The sequence below is a fragment of the Molothrus aeneus genome, chromosome 6 (genome assembly GCF_037042795.1).
Source record: "Molothrus aeneus isolate 106 chromosome 6, BPBGC_Maene_1.0, whole genome shotgun sequence".
NCBI classification, from domain to species: Eukaryota; Metazoa; Chordata; class Aves; order Passeriformes; family Icteridae; genus Molothrus; species Molothrus aeneus.
The window spans coordinates 8,572,635-8,591,215 of NC_089651.1; the positions used below are offsets into that span (position 1 = coordinate 8,572,635).

An 18,581-nucleotide genomic window follows, 5' to 3' on the forward strand; every position below is an offset into this window, starting at 1 on the left:
ATATGTGTGTGTTTTGAGTGTGATTTTACAGAAATGTGTATTTAGAAATACACCTGGGTCGCGCAGGCGGCCGGGCGGGCAGCCCCGGGGTCCTCCCACACTGCGCGGCGCTCGCGGCCGGGCCCAGGCGGCTCCCACGTGGTGCGGGGGGAGCGGGGCCGGGGAGGAGCCGCGGGGAGAGAGCCGGGAGAGCTCCACGAGAAATAGCCGGGAGAGCGGGCAGAGAGAGCCGGGAGAGCTCCGGGAGAGCTCCAGGAGCCGCAGCCATGCAGCGCCGCAAGGTGGACAACCGCATCCGCGTCCTCATCGAGAACGGCGTGGCGGAGCGGCAGCGGAGCCTGTTCGTGGTGGTGGGAGACCGCGGCAAGGACCAGGTACGGCCGTGCCGGAGCCGCCCGGGCCTGCCGCAATCCCTCAGGGACTGCTCCGCTCTGCTCCAGCGGGAATTGAACCCTGCCAGCCCCAGGCAGAGCAGCGGGGCCTGAGGGGAGGGAACTCGCAGGGACGGGGCTGGAAATGGAGTGTGAGACCCCCCCTGAGGCATCTCCTGGCTGGGAAGCTCCTGAACAGCAGTGAAGCTCAGGACAGGATGCGGTTTGTGGGCTTGGTTTGGTTTTTTAACTTGTTTTTTAACTGTTTAACTTTCCGGCCAGCTGGGTTTTTTTTTCCCCTCGGTTCTGCCCTGTGGTGGTTTCTCTCTCGGAGTGTGGGCTTTGAGTTGTCTCGGAGATGAACCTGCTCGGTGAAGTTGTGTGGAGGAAATTCAGTGCTAAACTCGTTTTTCTTCGGGGACTCCGGCCTTGTGTTTTTCGAGGGGGGAGGGAAAGAACAGCTCGGCAAACCCACTGTGGTTTAGGACAAGTCCATTCACAAAATCACAGAGTTCTTCAGGGTGGAAAAGCCCTCCCAGATCGCTGAGTCCAGCAGGGACAAAGCAGCCACTAACCCATGTCCCCAAGTGCCACATCTGCGTGGCTTTTTAATCCCTGCAGGAATGGGGACTTAACAGCCCAGTCAGGGAAGAGATTTTGCCTTAAAACCAACCTCAACCTCCGTGAGGTTGAGGCACAGCCTGAGGCCATTTCCTCTCCTCTTGTCCCTTGTTCCTGGGAGCAGAGCCTGACTTGGCTGCCCCTTCCCATCAGGGATCTGTGGAGAGCAATAAGGTCCCCCCTGAGCCCCCTTTTCTCCAGGCTGAGCCCCTTTCCCAGCTCCCTCAGCCATTCCCGGTGCTCCAGCTCCTTCCCCAGCTCCATTCCCTTCCCTGGACATGCTCCAGCCCCTCAGTGTCTTTCTTGCAATGAGGGGCCCAAAACTGAGCCCAGGGTTTTGCCCTGCCCTGTGCTGAGCAGAGGGGAGCAATCCCTGCCCTGCTCCTGCTGCTGTTCTGTTCTAACTGCTGTGTAACTGACAATTAATTTATCTCTTGTCTGTGGGCAAATAAAACTAACTAATTATTAAAAAAAACGCCTTGGAAAAGAAGGAATTATTCAGGTGGCAGTAGAGGAATGTTGGCATTATTTACTGATGGGTTCTGGCATCTCCCAGCTCTGGTGGTGTTCACTGAAACCCTCTGTGGAGAATCCATATGAATGGGTTATCCATAACAGACAAAATTGTGTTTAGCCTGGAATTATCAGTGTTGGTGCTGGCAGAGAAGGCAGCTGAGGACACAGGAGGTAAAACCCAGTGTCCTGCAGCCCTGGAGCAGGCACAGTCACAGCTTCACATCCTGCAAGGGACCCCTCTGTTCTCCACGGTGGAAATGCAGCTGTAAAACCAAGTTTAGAAGAACACTTTGCTTTGTGGTGTTCCCTGAGAGCTGTTTGTGAGTGCTCTGTGCCCTGGCAGGTCGTCATCCTCCACCACATGCTGTCCAAGGCCACGGTGAAGGCCAGGCCCTCTGTGCTCTGGTGCTACAAGAAGGAGCTGGGCTTCAGCAGGTGAGAGAGCCCTGGATCCTGCTGCTCCCTGGGCAGCCAGGGCTGCAGGCTGAGGGGAGGGCTGGGAGGGGAAGCCAGGGCTGTTCCTGGAGCAGCTGGGGGAAATCTGCTCTTCCAGGAGTGAAATGTGATTTCCATAAGAGAGTTGGCACTGACAGAAAGTACCTCTGTTTTTTCTCCTTTAGCTCTAATACTGACTCTGCTGCCCTAGGCCAAACTCCCTTTTTAACCTTTTTTAACCTCAAAACTTGGGTTCCTCATCTGTTTCGCCTCAGTCATACTTAGGACTGAGCTCTGACTTCCAGGCTCAGCCTGAGCACACTTCCCTCAAACCCTTCCCCAAGAAAACTCCTGTATGGTTTTTTCCCCTCCAGCCACAGGAAGAAGAGGATGAGGCAGCTCCAGAAGAAGATTAAGAGTGGAACTCTGAACATCAAGGATGATGATCCCTTTGAGCTGTTCATTGCAGCCACAAACATCCGCTACTGCTACTACAACGAGACCCACAAGATCCTGGGGAACACCTTTGGAATGTGTGTCCTTCAGGTCAGGAGGGCCTTGGCTCCCTAAAGGGCTCTACAATAATCACTTGAAATGTTGCAGGAATGGGGTTTGTTGCTTCTGTCACTTCAGTTTTGGTGGCCTTGCTTTCCCTCACGAGTGGTGTGAGGGTGAGGTGGCCTCGTTGGTAGGAGTTGGAACAGGGCATTGCTTAGTGCAGATTTCAGTGGGAATTAAACTTGGAGGAATAAAGCTTTTAGGCTTTCTGTGCCTTTCAGTAGGAGCCAGCTGCTCTGCTGGACTCTGGGCAACTCTGAAGTTCTTTTTACTGCCCAGGATTTTGAAGCCTTGACTCCAAACCTGCTGGCCAGAACTGTGGAGACAGTGGAAGGTGGTGGAATTGTGGTGATCCTGCTGAGAACTATGAACTCCCTGAAGCAGCTCTATACAATGACCATGGTATGTGCAGCACAGTGGGTCTGTTCTCTACCAGCAGCTGCATTGAGGTGATGCTGGGTGGGTATTTATTGATTCTATTGTGGGCTGTTATCCTCCTCCCATCATCTTTCCTGCTCCTTCATTCAGGAGTGGGAGGAGATGGGATGGGGTTTGTTACACTCGGGCATTTCTGAAATGCTGTAGATGTGGGTGTTTCACCACAAAGTCAGGATCCTGTCTGGGATGTGCTGGGATGGAAATGGAGAGACAGGAGTGGGAAAGAAGGGGTCACACAATCCTGTAAATGTCACTGTCACATTTTCTTTCTGTTTTCTTCCCTTTTTCCTTCAGGACGTTCACTCCCGGTACAGGACCGAGGCCCACCAGGATGTGGTGGGGAGGTTCAATGAGAGGTGAGTGGCTCAGAGTGCAGAGGAGCTGGGCTGGCAGCCCAAGGAAAGCACCAGGAGCAGCACTGGCTGTTCCTGATGGGAAAACGTCCCACAGGTCTGCATTGGAACAGGCCTTTTTCTGGAAGCTGGGCTTGCAGCTCAGCTGTGGGGAGCTGTGAATTCTCTGTGTTTAGAAGAGAGTTCAGCTGAACCACCAGGGAGTGCTGCTGGTGATTTTACTGAGTTTTCTCTGCCTGCCCAGGTTCATTCTGTCCCTGGCCTCGTGCAAGACCTGCCTGGTGATCGATGACCAGCTGAACATCCTGCCCATCTCCAGCCACGCTGCCAACATCACTCCTCTGCCCCCCCAGTCCCAGGTCAGTGAGTGATCCCAGCCCTTTGCCCTGCCAGAAATCCCTCTGAGTTGGCCACAGAGTGTTAAAGACTTAAAAACAGGGAATGTTTTTTTTTTTTTATTTCACCCTGATTTTTATCGAAGGATGGCATTGCAGAGAGGAAGCAGAACGTTCTGCAAAAATTATGTGGGTGAAGCTTGGGAGCCGTTTTTTCTATATTCTGCTTTTTTTTTTTTAATTTTCTGTCCTATCACTTTTTGTGCTTGCCCATATTTATTAATTTTCCTGTCTTGCTCAGCCCAGTGAGGTGGAGCTTGATTGTGGTTGCATGGAGGGATTTCAAGCTGATGGACAGAGGGGACAAGACCAATAAAAATACTTCTTTGGCATTTGGAGGGTGGGAGAGCACTTTGGAAATAAGTATATTGCAGGCTCGTGACACAGCTGGAAGCTGTGGCAGTTGTTTCAATTTCTGAGTTACACATGTCACATTCCGGGAAGAATTCCCTGAGGATAATCCAGACACATATTTGCACTCTTAGAAGTGTATCCTTTTATCACTTCCAGTTGTAGACTGCAGTAAAGTGGAACCAGTTTTAAACAGAAATCTTGAAGCATTTAAACTGTGCTGTGTGGCCTAAGAAATAACCAATTCAGCTTCTGTCAGAGATGGGAAAAACATTCTATTAGTGCACTGATTTAAAAATAAATAAATAAACCAACTTCCTTTAATCATTAGGACAACACTGACAGCAGCACAAATGCTTATCTGTTGGCTGGAGAGGCTGGTACCTTTGGAATTTTAGGTGATAACCAGGAAAATCAGCCTTCATTCCCATCTAGAACTGGTTGTGTTTGTGTCCAAGTTTATTGTTTGGCTATTTTTAATTTTTCTAAAAAATTTTTATGGGCTTTTTTTTTTTTTTTTTTTTTTTTTGTATTGGTGCTGCAGTAGTTCTTCCCCCTGCCTGGACACTGCATGTGAGAAGTGTAACAAAGATCATGAATGTCCAAAGACTAAAAAATTAATTAAATTATTTAGAGCACTCTTCTTTAATCTGTTTTTCCTATCAATGCCATTCTGTAATTACTATGTACTGCAAAATCCTTCCCTTTTTTCCCTTCCAAACCTGGGGAAGTCAGGACTGGGGAACCTCTTTGTGACCATTCTCCTGAAGATGCCTGGAAATTTAAGTGTTAAATACATGTCTGTCCATATAAATTCTCATGGTTTTGGGGAATACATTCTTCTTGTGCTACCTTTTCCTTTGAGATCCTTTTCTCTGCCTGCCCAAAGGTGTCAGAAGACACCACAAAGGTAGAATTGTGCTGAAATACCCTTGGCTCATCCTGCTGTGTTTCTGCAGGAGGAGAGCCTGGGGCCTCAGGACTTGGAGCTGAGGGAGCTGAAGGAGAGCCTGCAGGACACACAGCCTGTGGGAGTGCTGGTGGATGGCTGCAAAACCCTGGATCAGGTTGGTGTGATGCCTCAGGTTCAGCTTTTATGTTTTTCAGATTCTGTGCTGCTTTAGTGTGTAGTTCTGTGCTTCATAGCAGGGGATAGTAAGCTCTCTTCACAGAGCAGGGAGACAAAACAAGGTAGGTAGACCAAGAATAAATTATCCAAATTTCAGGCCCAAGATCATAAACAATGGCAGAATGAAGAGAGAAAAGCTATAATTGGACAATTAACTCCAATATGCAAATGGACCAGATCTTATAACAGTGAGAGACCTCATGACTGGTTGTGCATTTTTGTGACCATTTTGGGTTTATCTTGGGTGTAGCCCTGGCTGCGCTCTTGTGCTGCCCGAGGTGGATCCACTGAGGCATTTTAATAAATCCCTACTTTATTCTTTAACTCTGTCCAGCCTCTGTTCTAGGCCAGCCTCCCCAAGGCATCAGGTGTGCTGGCCAGAGCTGAGCTTCTCTGGGTGGGGCAGGTCCCAGAGTGAGGGAAACAAACTCTCTTTTCTGGGGGTTTTCTAATCCTCAGGCAAAAGCAGTTCTAAAATTCATTGAAGCCATTTCTGAGAAGACCCTGAGGAGCACTGTGGCATTAACAGCAGCCAGGGGACGAGGGAAATCTGCTGCTTTGGGGCTGGCCATTGCTGGAGCAGTGGCTTTTGGGTGAGTGACCTCCCTCTCCAATCCCCCAGGCCTTATCTGCATCCTTGAGTTTAAAAAAAAAACCTAAACACAACCAAGATGACAGGATTGGAATATATTTGTAATTTCTAATCTTAAATCCCTCATTTTTCATCTTGTATCTTTTGATACAAGATTATATCTTGACGAGATTGTATCTTTTGGTCAAATTTTTCTTAAAACTCAAAATAATCACACATAAATCAAGATTATTGTCTGTAGGAATCTGCTGTGTTTTGGTTGTTAGGTAAAGTCAACCCCTCCTATTAAAAACCCATCCTGTTTAGTATTATGTGGTAAAATTTGTTAGAAAAATCATTCAGCTCTTGTTTTGTTTTTTTCTCTGCAGTTACTCCAATATCTTTGTCACATCTCCCAGCCCTGACAACCTTCACACTCTCTTTGAGTTCATATTTAAAGGCTTTGATGCACTGCAGTATCAGGTGAGGGGAGCAGACTATTTTACAATATTTTCAAAGCATTCCTGCTTAGGAAGTTTTACACTTCACCAGTGTTTTGGCTACATATGTTTGCTACTAGCCTTTTTTACCATGTTCTGCAAGAAAAGGAATCATGGTAGAGTTGTGTTTCTTTCTCTGTCTTTAAGCAGGGTAAACCACTTTCTTTGTGAAGCAGATTTTAACATCAGTAAATAATTTCCCAATTCTCAGGCCTTTGAAGCTTTTATAAGAATTTTTTATTAGAATGTGAAATAACAGTGTCTGAGCTTATTTTGATGACGATGATGATGGTAAATTATTTTTTTCTTAGATCTTAGCTTTTTATATTGTTTAAAAAATTTATTTTCCAGGAGCACTTGGACTATGAGATTGTTCAGTCCTTAAATCCAGAGTTCAACAAGGCAGTGGTCAGAGTGAATGTGTTCAAGGAGCACAGGCAGACCATCCAGGTAATTGGCATTCTTACCTTTCCAGCTTTGTTCCTGGCTGTAGTTTTTGCCAGTGTTGAAGTTGTTTTGATTTTCAGCATGTTCATTCTGTGTGATGTGGAGCTGCCCTGGTGGGTTTTGCTGTAAGGCAGATCTTCAGGGAGTGACTTCCTCAAAACACCTTCTCTCTTTCAGGGAATAGCTTGTAGATTACAGAGCTCCCTCGTGGGTTTCTCCCAAAACAAAAGCAGAGGAAGGTGAAAGGAGTGATGCCTTAAGTTTTAGCTTTCACATTTTTCAGATTCTGTGCTGCTTTAGCGTGTAACTCTGAGCTTCATAGTGTTAGTAAGGTCTCTTCACAGAGAAAATTCCTTCTCCAGCTTGAGAACCAAGGAGAGCTGTTACAGCCTCAGGCCCAAAAAGCATAAACAATGGTGAATTGAAGAGAGAAAAACAAGAAGGATGGGACTTCATAACCTAAAGCTGTAATTGGACAATTGACTCCAATATGCAAATGGGCCAGAACTTATAAAAGTGAGAGACCTCATGACCAGTTGTCCATTTTGTGACCATTTTGGGTTCATCTTGGGTGTAGCCCTGGCTGGGTTCTTGTACTGCCAGGGTGGATCTATTGAGGCCTTTTAGTAAATCCTTCCTTTATTCTTTAACTCCTTCTAGCCTATGTTCTAGGTCAGCCTTCTCACAGCATCAGGAGCAGTGCAGGAAGAGGTTTTAGTGATTAGATTTCCTTTTATTTTCCTCTGCACCTCTGCAGATGAATTCTTGTGGAGTTGTGTCAAACAAGATGTGTGAGCCTGTCATTGTTAGGGCAGCATAAACCCTCTCCTGACTTTCTGCTTTTCCACATCTCAGTCTCTGGCTTGGTGTTTGAGGAGAACAGGGAAAGCAAAGAGCTTTCCAAGGCCCCAGTTTTGTGAACCCTGGTGTTTCCCTGCTGGCAGCTGCTGGCAGTGACAGTGTCCCCTCCTTTGCAGTATATCCACCCTGCTGATTCTGTGAAGCTGGGCCAGGCCGAGCTCGTGGTGATCGACGAAGCTGCTGCCATTCCTCTGCCCCTGGTGAAGAACCTGCTGGGCCCTTACCTGGTGTTCATGGCTTCCACCATCAATGGGTAAGGCTGGAGCAGCCACTCTGCTGGGGCTCCCCAGAGCTGCCTGGTTCCTGTGGTTCCTGTTTCAAGCTCCCTGTGTCCTGGTTCCCAGGTACGAGGGCACTGGGCGGTCGCTGTCCCTGAAGCTCATCCAGCAGCTCCGCCAGCAGAGTGCCCAGAGCCAGGTGACCCTGACAGCAGAGAACAAATCCACAGCCACTGCCAAGCTCACCTCAGGTACAGCGTGTGAGAGCTGAAATGAGGGATGCAGGACTCCAGGTGGCTCTCTAAAATGCAGTTTATTCCATCCAAGAGGTTCCCACAGTCCAGGGTCATGGAGGACAGAGCCTGTGCCTACAGCTGTCAGCTCCAGCTGCAGGCAGGCCTGGACACCCTTTGGTTTTGGTTACAATGCATTATAGACTTTTCTTTGCTGAGCATCTTTATACAGTAGAACCAATTCTATACCTTAACTATTATCTCTAGCCTATCATAACTACTGTAATTACCATATTCATGTTACTATTCTCCAATCACTAAAAGTTAGTACATTGCAGTTTAAGCTAGAAGTTGTTATTCAGTTTTCTTGCAGTGGAAAATTCTGAGACCTTTTTTCTACTTGCAACTTTGCTGACTTGTTTGCCTGTGCTATCTTTGTGCTTGGTAAAAACATCTTGTTTGGGGTGGGTTTATCCTTTGCATAAAAACCCCTTCTAACTAACACACCTTTTGCCTCCTTGGTTATCCAGTAAGACTGGCTCAGCAATTCTTTTCTTTTATATGAAAACTTGCTTCCATCTCTATTCCTTCATCAGACTCTACATTTAAAAATCTTTCTGCTAAGCATACCTATCTGTGAGACTTTCTTGTCAAACTTTCATCCTTCCCAACAACAGCACCTCTGGCCTGTGTGTCCCACACAACCTATGGGTGTCCTGGGGCTGCTGCCATGGCTGTCCCACCCATCCATGTGCTTTACAGCTGTGGGAAGGGGCTTGTGTGGGGAAATGACAGAGCTCTGCTGGTTTTCCCTCACAAGTTTCAGATGGAAGGCTTTTAAGAGGTGAAAAATCAGCATCTGACAGTTTTCTGATCTGGGAGCCCCTCAGAGCACAGGGATCCTGTGGGGTGCTTGTCCAGCACTGAGTGTCCTTGCTAACCCCTGCAGCTCGCACGTTGCACGAGGTGTCCCTGCACGAGTCCATCAGGTACGCCCCTGGGGACCCCGTGGAGAAGTGGCTGAATGATCTCCTGTGCTTGGACTGCCTCAACATCACCAGGATCATCTCTGGCTGCCCTCTGCCAGACACCTGTGACCTGTATCCTTGCTGAAAGGTTCTCAGCCTGGCTCAGAGCTGGGATAAGCTCAGCACTCGTTTTTTCCCCTAAAACCTTGCTCCTGGAGTTAAGCTCTCATGGCACTGGTGGTGGGTGCTGCCAGAACATCACCAAACCCTAGTTTTGCTGCAGAGACAACCTCAAGGAAGAGTTGCATGAGGGGAACCCCCTGCTGGAGTTACAAAAGGTTTATCTTTACAGGTGAAGGGTGTGCAAGCTGCAAACACTGGCCATTCATTCTTGTAGATTAAGCTGTGGAGTATAAGAAGACAATCCAGTTTGTGGCCCAGATATTGAAAATAACCCCACAGGAAGCTTTTTCCTGGTTCCCTAGGAGGTTTTTTTCCTTAATCCCTGTGTTTAGATACTATGTAAATAGAGACACACTCTTTTGTTACCACAGAGCATCAGAAGTTTTCTTGCAGAGGCTGATGGCCCTCTATGTGGCTTCTCACTACAAGGTAGGGCTTGAGCTTCTTCCATTCAGTTTCATTCCCAATTTCAGTGTGGAATTTTCTGGGGACAGAAGTGCTTGTTATGACAGCCTGATTGAGATTTCACAACAGCTTCTGTTGCTTCTTGTTGTGTACAGAGCTGTGTTCTCCTTTCTCTGAGATCTCTGCCTCAGTCCTGGCTGTACACACTGGATTTCCAGATAGTCTGGAATATTTTTGCCTTGAGAAAAAGTGGAGACTAAAATTCTAAATGAGCCTCCAAGCCTGTCAGGATGTTATCAGTGCTGAACCTCATTTGCAGTTCTCTTTACCATGTTCTGGTGGTCTTAAGTTCATCAGGAGCAGTGAGAGACCTCTCTCTCTCTCTCCATTATGAGACTGAAAAGAGGAGTAATTCATCTCAAGGTTTCAAGACCAGGGTTGATCTGGTCATGTAAATATGAGTGGGGAAGTCCAGAAGGACGGAACTACTGAGTTCTAAAAGCTTTAAAGCTTAAAAATGAAATTAGGATTTGGTACTTGGGAGGTAAGGAGCTGTATGAAAATAGGAAGTTCAGGTTTGTACATATTAGAGCACAAGGTTTCCCTTGAGGAGAACAGATGCTGTCTGGGGATGTGACAACCATGAGCTGGCCTGGGAGCTCCTCCATCCCTCAACATTGTATGAGTTCCAAATTTCTTAATAGCTCTAAATTTGGAAAATAGGTAGATTGTTTAGAAATCAGCTGGACTTTGAAGCTCTCTTCATGGAATAACCATTTGGGTAACACTCTCAGGCACATTTGTGGCATTTTTGGGGTTGTCCTGTGCAGGGCCAGGAACTGGACTCAATCCTGATGGGTCCCTTCCAACTCAGGGTATTCTGTGATTCTCTGGACAGTTTTTGATCTTTCTGATGTCTTCACCTTCCAGAACTCCCCCAATGACCTCCAGATGCTCTCTGATGCCCCTGCCCATCATCTGTTTTGCCTTTTGCCTCCTGTTCCACCCACCCAGAATTCCTTACCAGAAGTCCTGGCTGTTGTTCAGGTAAGAGAATGACTCGAGTGTCAGTTTTGATCCTGGTCTAATTGAGCAGGAGGCAGCATTTTGTGTGTCTGTTTTCATGGTTTTGTGTCTTTCCTGGCAGGTGTGCATGGAGGGAGAGATCTCCCGCCAGTCCATCATGAACAGCCTCTCCAGGGGAAAGAAGGCTTCTGGTGATCTTATCCCCTGGACCATTTCAGAGCAGGTGGGTGATTTGGCTGTGCACTGGCACCCAGGGTGTATTTCATGTATTTCTTGCCTCCAGAGTGCCCAGCTGTGTCCTTTAATGGGCTCTTTGTCCCTTGTGCAGTTCCAGGATCCGGATTTTGGGGGCCTCTCCGGCGGGCGCGTGGTTCGCATCGCGGTTCACCCGGATTACCAGGGGGTAAAGTACCTGGGACCAGCTCTGGTGGGGCCAGGGAAATGGCTCTGCAGGCAGAGCTCAGAACAGGGCAAACATTGCAGCTCCTCCAGTTCTTAGCATTTTAAGCTCAGGGCACCAAACCGGTGCTCCCAGAGCATCCTGAGCCACCGTACACAATCCAGGGATATTTGCTGTGACCTTACCAAGTGTTCGGCATTTTCTGTGTGCCAGAGTTAAGCCCCAAAAATTACTACACAGCCCTGAACTACCAGGGCTGATGCTGATATCCTCTGTTCTGTCCTTCTCCCTGGAGCTGCCACATGGCCAAAAAACAGCATTTTTGCAGTCACTGAGTGATGTCTGCAGTGCTGATTGTTAATGGGTTTAAGGGGAGAACGTTGTTGCCCTGTATTAAAAATCAGAGACCTGGTTTTGCTTACAGTATGTTGTTGCTTCTTCACAGATGGGCTATGGCAGCAGAGCTCTCACTTTGCTGCAGATGTACTATGAAGGCAAATTCCCATGTTTGGAAGAAGAAACAGTTCAAAAGCCAAAAGAAATCACAACTGTGAGCAGTGAGGTATGGTAACTTTTTTCTATTTTCTGTCATGCTGAGCTGCATAATTTCCCCTGTAAGTCTCCACTCTGTAGGGAGGAAATACTCAGATTTGATTTTCATAGAGAAGAGGAGCTTTAATTTGCAGCTTTCTGTGGGGATTGCTGCTAACCCATTCCCACTTTCTTTTCCAGACTGTTGGTTTATTAGAAGAGGTTGTGACACCCCGGAAAGATTTGCCCCCTTTGCTGCTCAAACTGAGTGAGAGACAAGCTGAGCACCTGGACTATCTCGGGGTGTCTTATGGCCTGACACCCAGATTGCTCAAGTAGGACATGATTCTCTTTCCCAGTTACATCTTGCCCTTCTTGAACAGATAATGAGCTTTACTTGCCCAGTTTTTCCAGGGTGTAGAAGTAAGAACAGCCTGTGATAGGTAGGGAGGGGTTGAATTCTCTTCCCTGTGACCTGTAGAAATGTGAGGTGCTGCTGACGTCAGAGCTGGTGGATTTTTTTCCTGACTGATGTAAATACCTTTCACAGCACCTTGAAAGTTTGTGCATTTTTTGACATTACAGCCATAATTTTTCACTCCCCTGAGCTGGACCCTCAGTCAGGTGGGTGCTGTTCCTGCTTTCTGACAGAAAGCTCATTTGCTGTTTGTTGGTGTGTCTTACAGACTTTTGCTTGCTCCTCACCAGCTGTCCTTGTACAGCAGATAAATTGCATTTAACCACAATTTATGACTTATTTAGCTCCATAATACTCCGTGTGTTCCCTCTTTTGCCCAGGTTTTGGAAGCGTGCTGGATTTGTGCCAGTTTATCTGAGGCAGACCCCTGTAAGTACCACACTGTTCCTGAATGGAAGTCCAGCCCTGCTGAAATCCCTGGGCATGCATTCCAGTGGATTCTGTGAGAAGGGTTTTGGGGCAGGAAGCTTTGCTGAGGCTGCTTTTAAGTCTTGGTTTATGTTCATTTTTGTTCTTTGGGCCTATAGTTAAGGAGTAGAGTTTTAGGGTTGTGAATGTGGGCCTCCAAGTAGTTTGTACATAACAATTTAGAGCTGTTGAGGGCTATTAATGTGGTTACTGATAAAATAGCTGAGATTTACCAAATTCTAGAAGTTCATAGGTATTCCATTAAGTGGACATGGTCAGTAGCTGGAAAAGCATGCATATGGAAAAATAGCAAGTTAAATGTACTTATTTGTCAAGAGCTTGAAGATAATTTTAGAAACCATTTAATTTAGTCAGCAGAAATGTCTGCGCCTAATTTTCCCATCCAAAAAAATGTCAATAAACATAGTACTAATGGCAAGAAATAAAGAGCAGTTACGTTTTCTGATGCTGTCTCATCAGTGATCATAGATGAATTGTGAACTGCCTTGGAACAAAATAGAATTTGATGCATTTGTTGTTGTTGATTTAGAAGGTATTTCCCTTCCTCAGCTGAGCACAGAGTGCAAAAGGTTCAAATGGGGGTGATGGGAAATCCACCACAGAATCACAGAACTGTATCTTATTTATCAGAATGACCTGACAGGGGAGCATTCCTGCATCATGCTGAAGATGCTCAATGAAGAAGATTCTGAACAGGAACCTTGGCTCACTGCCTTCTGGAAAGGTAACTCTGATCCTGCTGACTCTGCAAGAGCCCTCTGGGCTGTTTGTTATTCAAGAGGTCCACTGGGCTAATTTATTTTGTCCTCTTGCCCTGTAGATTTTAGGAGGCGCTTCCTTTCCCTGCTTTCCTACCAGTTCAGCACCTTCTCTCCCTCCTTGGCACTGAATATTCTACAGAACAAAAATATCAAACAGCAGCCCCAAGCACGTGAGTACCCTGACTGGGACAGCTGTAAGTGCATAGCAAAGCATGGCTGGAGCCTGGCACCTCAGTTTGCTGTTTCCTCAAGATGTTTAACAGGAGAATCCTCTGGGAGAACTTGGTTCCTGTGGGGTTTTAGTGTCTGTGCTGGCTAGAGGCTTTTTCTGCTGCAGCAAGGGAACAAACCTCTTTCACAGCAAAACCAATGTGAATTGTTAAAGGCCAAGGAAAAATACTAAATACCTGAATACATGCTAAACACTGAGGTCCTGGGTGCTCTGAGGAACATTGCCAACTTTGCTGTGTTTCTCTGCTCCCCACCAGCCCTCAGCCGTGCTGAGCTGGAGGCAGCCTTCATCCCGTACGACCTGAAGAGGCTGGAGATGTACTCCCGCAACATGGTGGACTACCACCTCATCATGGACATGGTGCCCACCATTGCCAGGATGTTCTTCCTCGGCCAGATGGGAGACATCTCCCTCTCTGCTGCACAGTCGGTGTGTGTGGGCAGGGGGGAGCGAGGATTTGGGGAAAGCACGGGTGTGGGAACCCAGGACATCCCTCTGGCTGTCCAGAACAGCCAAGAGCCCTGCCAGGGGGCCCAGAGACCCTGGCCCAGAGCCCAGAACACCTGTGGGTTTGATTATGACCCGTGGAGCAAATTACCAACCTTAGATGAAGATCAGCAAGCCACAAGAGTTTCGGTAGAATAATAGTGAAGTTATCACAGGGTGGAAAAGTAGATTTTGGGGTTTCTAGAATGGGGTTCAGCAGGCAAGATGGAGGGATCTGGGTGTGTCCAGCCTTTCTCCTTCTTCTTCTTGGCCTCCATCTTCTGCTGAGATGTTGGCACTTTTAGACTGGTTTAGAGTAGAAGCTCACTGTCTAACATAGGTGATAGGTATTGGAAAGTAATTGTAAACATTGTATAGGTAGTTTTTAGTATAAAGACATAACACCACCCCGTGGGCAGGCAGAGTGCCTGGAACTGTCCTGCTAGACAGACCTCAGCAAGACAGGAGAAAAATTTTTACAGATAAGACGCAGTAAACAGCCTTGAGAGTGAGAAATGAAGAGCTCCAACTCATTCTTCAAGCACCGGGCTGGGAAAACAGACTTTTAACATCTCTCGGGGTCACAGCAACCAGCAAAAGATCCTGAGACATGGGGATGTGTGTCTGTCTGCTCTGTGCTGAAATCCCTGTCTCTTCCTCAGGCCCTTTTCCTAGGGATTGGCCTGCAGCATAAATCTCTGGACCAGCTGGAAAAGGAGCTGGAACTGCCCAGCAGTCAATTAATGGGGCTCTTCAACAGGATCATCCGCAAAGTGGTGCAGGTGGGACCATAATTCCAAAATTAACAGAAAATATGACACTAAGAGAGAGCTGGGTCAGTGCTGGGCATCCTTAACACATCCCCACTTACTGGCCATAAACTTCTTGGCAAGGTGGGGAAAATCCCAGGTGGAAAATGTGTGGCAGTGATTTAAATGCCCATGGTAGGGGATTTGGAACTGGATGATCTTTAAGGTCCCTTCCAACCCAAACCACTTAATGATTCTGTGTAGTGATTTCCCAGATAAGAATGCTTATCTTATGGTTTTCCATGTTCAAGTGCCCTGACCAGAATGCTGAGCAGACAATCCTTGTTGCCTGAACCATTGTTCAGAGCATTGGTGGCATCTCAGCTTTCCTTGGAAAAAAATAAAATTATTTCCCAGTGTTATTTAGAGGTAGACCTGAAATCCACTGAAATAATTGTCAAGTTTTGGATCTGGTTCCCGGTTTTCTTTCTCTCTAAGGTTTAGGATAGCAAAGCTGAAGTCTGGATTTAGGAGTTCATTGTAGAGGTGATAAATGGTGTTTTAAAAACCAAGTCTTACATGTGCTGGCTTGTTTCATTTTCAGCTCTTCAACACAGTCCAGGAAAAAGCTGTGGAGGAGCAGATGGCAGCAACAAAGGATGTTGTGATGGAGCCAACGCTGAAATCTTTAAATGATGATTTGGTAATTACAAACTTTATTCCTGGTTCATATGTAAACACTTCAGGGAGTTCACCTGAGGGCAGAAACATTAAATTTTCTTGGATGGAAAGGGTTCCACACCACATCTGGCACTGTAAGGGAGTTAAAACCTGACAGGTTTGCATTATGTGCAGCTGGAGTTGTGCTTTAAGCTGCAGTGTGGGGTTTTCACAGAAAATTACAAGTTTGTGTGTACAAATGACATAAAAATGCAATTAGATAAAAGAAAGAAGCTATGCAGAACCAGCTGATATTTGTTTTAGGGGATGTATTTGTGGGAAAAGGCATTTTCCTCTCATTACAAAGTCAGTGTTACCCTGAGGAACTAAAGCATCTTGTGCTGTCCTGTTGCAGGAGGAGGCTGCAAAGGAATTCCAAGAAAAGCACAAGCAGGAGGTGATGAAGCTGAGGGAGATGGACCTTACACAGTAAGAATTCATCTGCCTGGGTCTCAAATCCAGTTTGAGAATGCTGGGTCACGCTGGGTCACGCTGGGATTTGTGCACAAGGCTGTAGGTGCAGTAAGCCATCAGTAAATGAGAACCAGTGTGTATTGTCAGCAGTGGGTGAAACATAAAAAAACCCAAATCAACTCAAAAAGGGCAAGCAACCAGAGCTTTTACTTAAGTGTCAGCAGATTTCTGTCTTTCTGGAGCAACAGGAGTTACAGATGCCACTGATTCTCTTCCCTCTCCCCTCCCACTTTTTGTCTTATAAACACTGCTCACTGTGCTGATGTCCCAGGGAAGTTGTCTGGCTTGGCTCTAAATTGGTCTCTGGTAAATCTGGTGAAAGGAATTATAGAATCTTTGGTTGTCATGTTTGGAGAAAGGACAAGAATGGATGTGATTTGAAGTGACTTGCAAGTCAGTCACATAAGGAAATTAATACAACCAGAATGTTTTCAAATTAATTCTATTTTATAGCATTGATAGTGCTGCATACCTTTTTGTCATTTTGGACTGTTTTTCCTTTTTTTTTTTTTTTATCCTCAGCCAGAAATAGATTTTTGTTCTCCATGAGGAGAGAGAGACAAAAATCTATTTTGAATACTTTTCAATGCAGGTTGTAGAAAACTTGTGGGGCTTTATCCAACATTGTTCAGCTTTGTGGACAAAGCCTTATCTATTCCAAACCTCCAAGAACTTGAGATGGAGAGCAGTTGCTCCATTTTGCTACACAACTGCTTTGCCTCTTTAAATCTGGATGTAATTTCCAGGGTGCTTGAACATCCAGAAACGGGCCACAGAACATGAGCTTATTTGAGTAGCAATTTTTGTCTTTATTTCTCTTTTTAAAAGCTCTTCACTTTTTCCCAGGCTGATTTAGGAAAGCTGTCCCATGCCAGCTTTGCCAGCCTGACTTGGTGTGTGTTTCCCAAATCAGATTTGCTTGGGTGCTGGCACAGTGGCTTTGTTTGCAGGGTAGTGTGTGCCTGACAGTAGAAACACCTCTTTTATATGTTGTTTTCCTCTGTGCTAACAATTTGACCTGACTTTCCTTCCCCTTTCCCACTTAGGTACATTATCAGGGGGGATGATGAGGAGTGGAACGAGGTGCTGAGCAAGGCAGGACAGAACGCTTCCGTCGTCAGCCTGAAAAGGTAAAGGAACTTGAAATATTCCAGAGATCTCTCCTCTTCCTGCTGGCTTTGTTAAATGTTTTCCAAAAGAGCGAAGCCTAGGGGTTAAAAGTGAACTCAGTGTCCTGGCTAGATCCTCAGTTTTCCTGGGGGAATTGGGGTGTGAGCAGCTTTGAGCTCCACTACCCAGTGTTTGTGTTGCTCTAAAGATGGTCCTCTCTTCATTAACTTGTTTAATTCTGACTTTATTGCTGATGATCTGATCCTGATCCCACACAGAAGCTGGGACTTTTCCTCCCTTAGGTCACTCATTCCACCTGACTGCCCAATTTGCTTTGGGATCTAACACTGAGTGGGAGCACCTGGAGGTGCCAGTGGAGAAAATGCAAATTCAGGAAAGAATTCTTTCAAATGTGAGCTTGAGCCTGGAAAAATGTCTGTATTTCTGCAGTTCCTTAATTCTCATCCATCTTCTTTCTTCTGCCATGCCCAGCATGTAATTTTCCCAAATTTTTCCTTGGGGATTTATAGCTGAGACTACCCTGCTCACTTATTTCCCCTTCCTGGAGTGCCTGACAGCTCAAGTAATTATGTGATCTCTGTTCCACCTTTTCATGGTCTTTTCTATGAATTCTAGAAGCTGTAAGTTTCCAAAAGCCTTCCAGGAAGGAGAGAGTCTTAGCAGTTGCTATAAGATATAGATCAGAGCTTGGAATTCTGTTGTGTTGGCTTGAGTCAGAATCCAGTGCAGGGACAAAATTGAATGTTTAAAACAATCAGTAGTTTCTCTTCTAGGTACTCTAAAATCCAGATGCCCCATGTAGGAGGGATAAAGTTTTGAAAAGCAAAGACAAGAGCTAAAAATCAAGATCTTCTGGGTTAGAGAATCTCAGGACACTATAAAATCTAAGTCAGGCTCTTTGTGCTTTTTCTAGCACCAAGTTTAAATTTTCTCCCTCGCTCTTACATTACAACAAAAATTTCCCTGCAGGATGGCAATCCAATGTATTTTTAACAGATGTTTTCTTCCTGTTTTCCAGTGAGAAGAAAAGAAAACTAGAAACAGCACGAGGACCCAAGCAACAGAAGAAGTTTAAGAAAACTAAAGATCTAAAGCAGAAGAGGAAGAAATGACATCTAAGCCAATCAATGAACTTGAATGAACAAGTGCTGGGTCTGTACTTAAAAAGCCCTGTTCTCCTCTAAACCAAGAGACTGTTTTGGAGGGAAGAAGAATCCTTAGAGGCATTTTTCAAGTGTTTGTATTGTGGGAAGAGCAGCGCTCAAGTGTTTGTGTGAAGATTTTTATATGAAGGGTGACTGCAGAGGGTGACTGAGCAACTGGAATGCACTGGAATGATGAAGGTGCTTGAGCAGCTCCAAAATTCCCATTCCAAGAGGGCAGATCTGTAAACTTCCTGCATCTTAATGGTTCTGTGGTTCATTAAAAAAGAGTTTGGACAACAAAGGACAGAAATGTTACTCTGCTTTAGCACTGCAACTCACCTTGACCTGTGCAGCTGCTGGTTCTGGTGGTCCTTTGGAGCTTGAGGGGGCTTTTATGTGCTTTGTGTTTGGGGCTGGCTGGTCACTGCACACTCACTCTGCCTCCCTGCTGGTCTGAGCTGCCCCT

At 46.2% G+C, this 18,581-nt stretch overlaps 1 protein-coding gene across 1 annotated transcript; it reads left to right on the top strand.

Annotated features, from left to right (window-relative positions):
• Positions 1–184: 184 nt before the first annotated feature.
• NAT10 (N-acetyltransferase 10) lies at positions 185–18,416 on the top strand. Its single transcript, XM_066551702.1, has 28 exons — positions 185–374; positions 1,852–1,943; positions 2,318–2,489; positions 2,781–2,903; positions 3,234–3,295; positions 3,537–3,651; positions 4,998–5,105; positions 5,627–5,760; positions 6,128–6,221; positions 6,590–6,688; positions 7,663–7,799; positions 7,891–8,015; positions 8,947–9,097; positions 9,481–9,577; positions 10,484–10,600; positions 10,701–10,802; positions 10,908–10,982; positions 11,425–11,541; positions 11,712–11,845; positions 12,309–12,357; positions 13,048–13,141; positions 13,238–13,348; positions 13,667–13,839; positions 14,559–14,678; positions 15,250–15,348; positions 15,721–15,794; positions 16,886–16,969; positions 17,989–18,416. Exons 1-28 carry the CDS (start codon positions 267–269, stop codon positions 18,080–18,082), a joined length of 3,060 nt encoding a protein of 1,019 aa, XP_066407799.1. The 5' UTR covers positions 185–266; the 3' UTR covers positions 18,083–18,416.
• Positions 18,417–18,581: the final 165 nt, after the last annotated feature.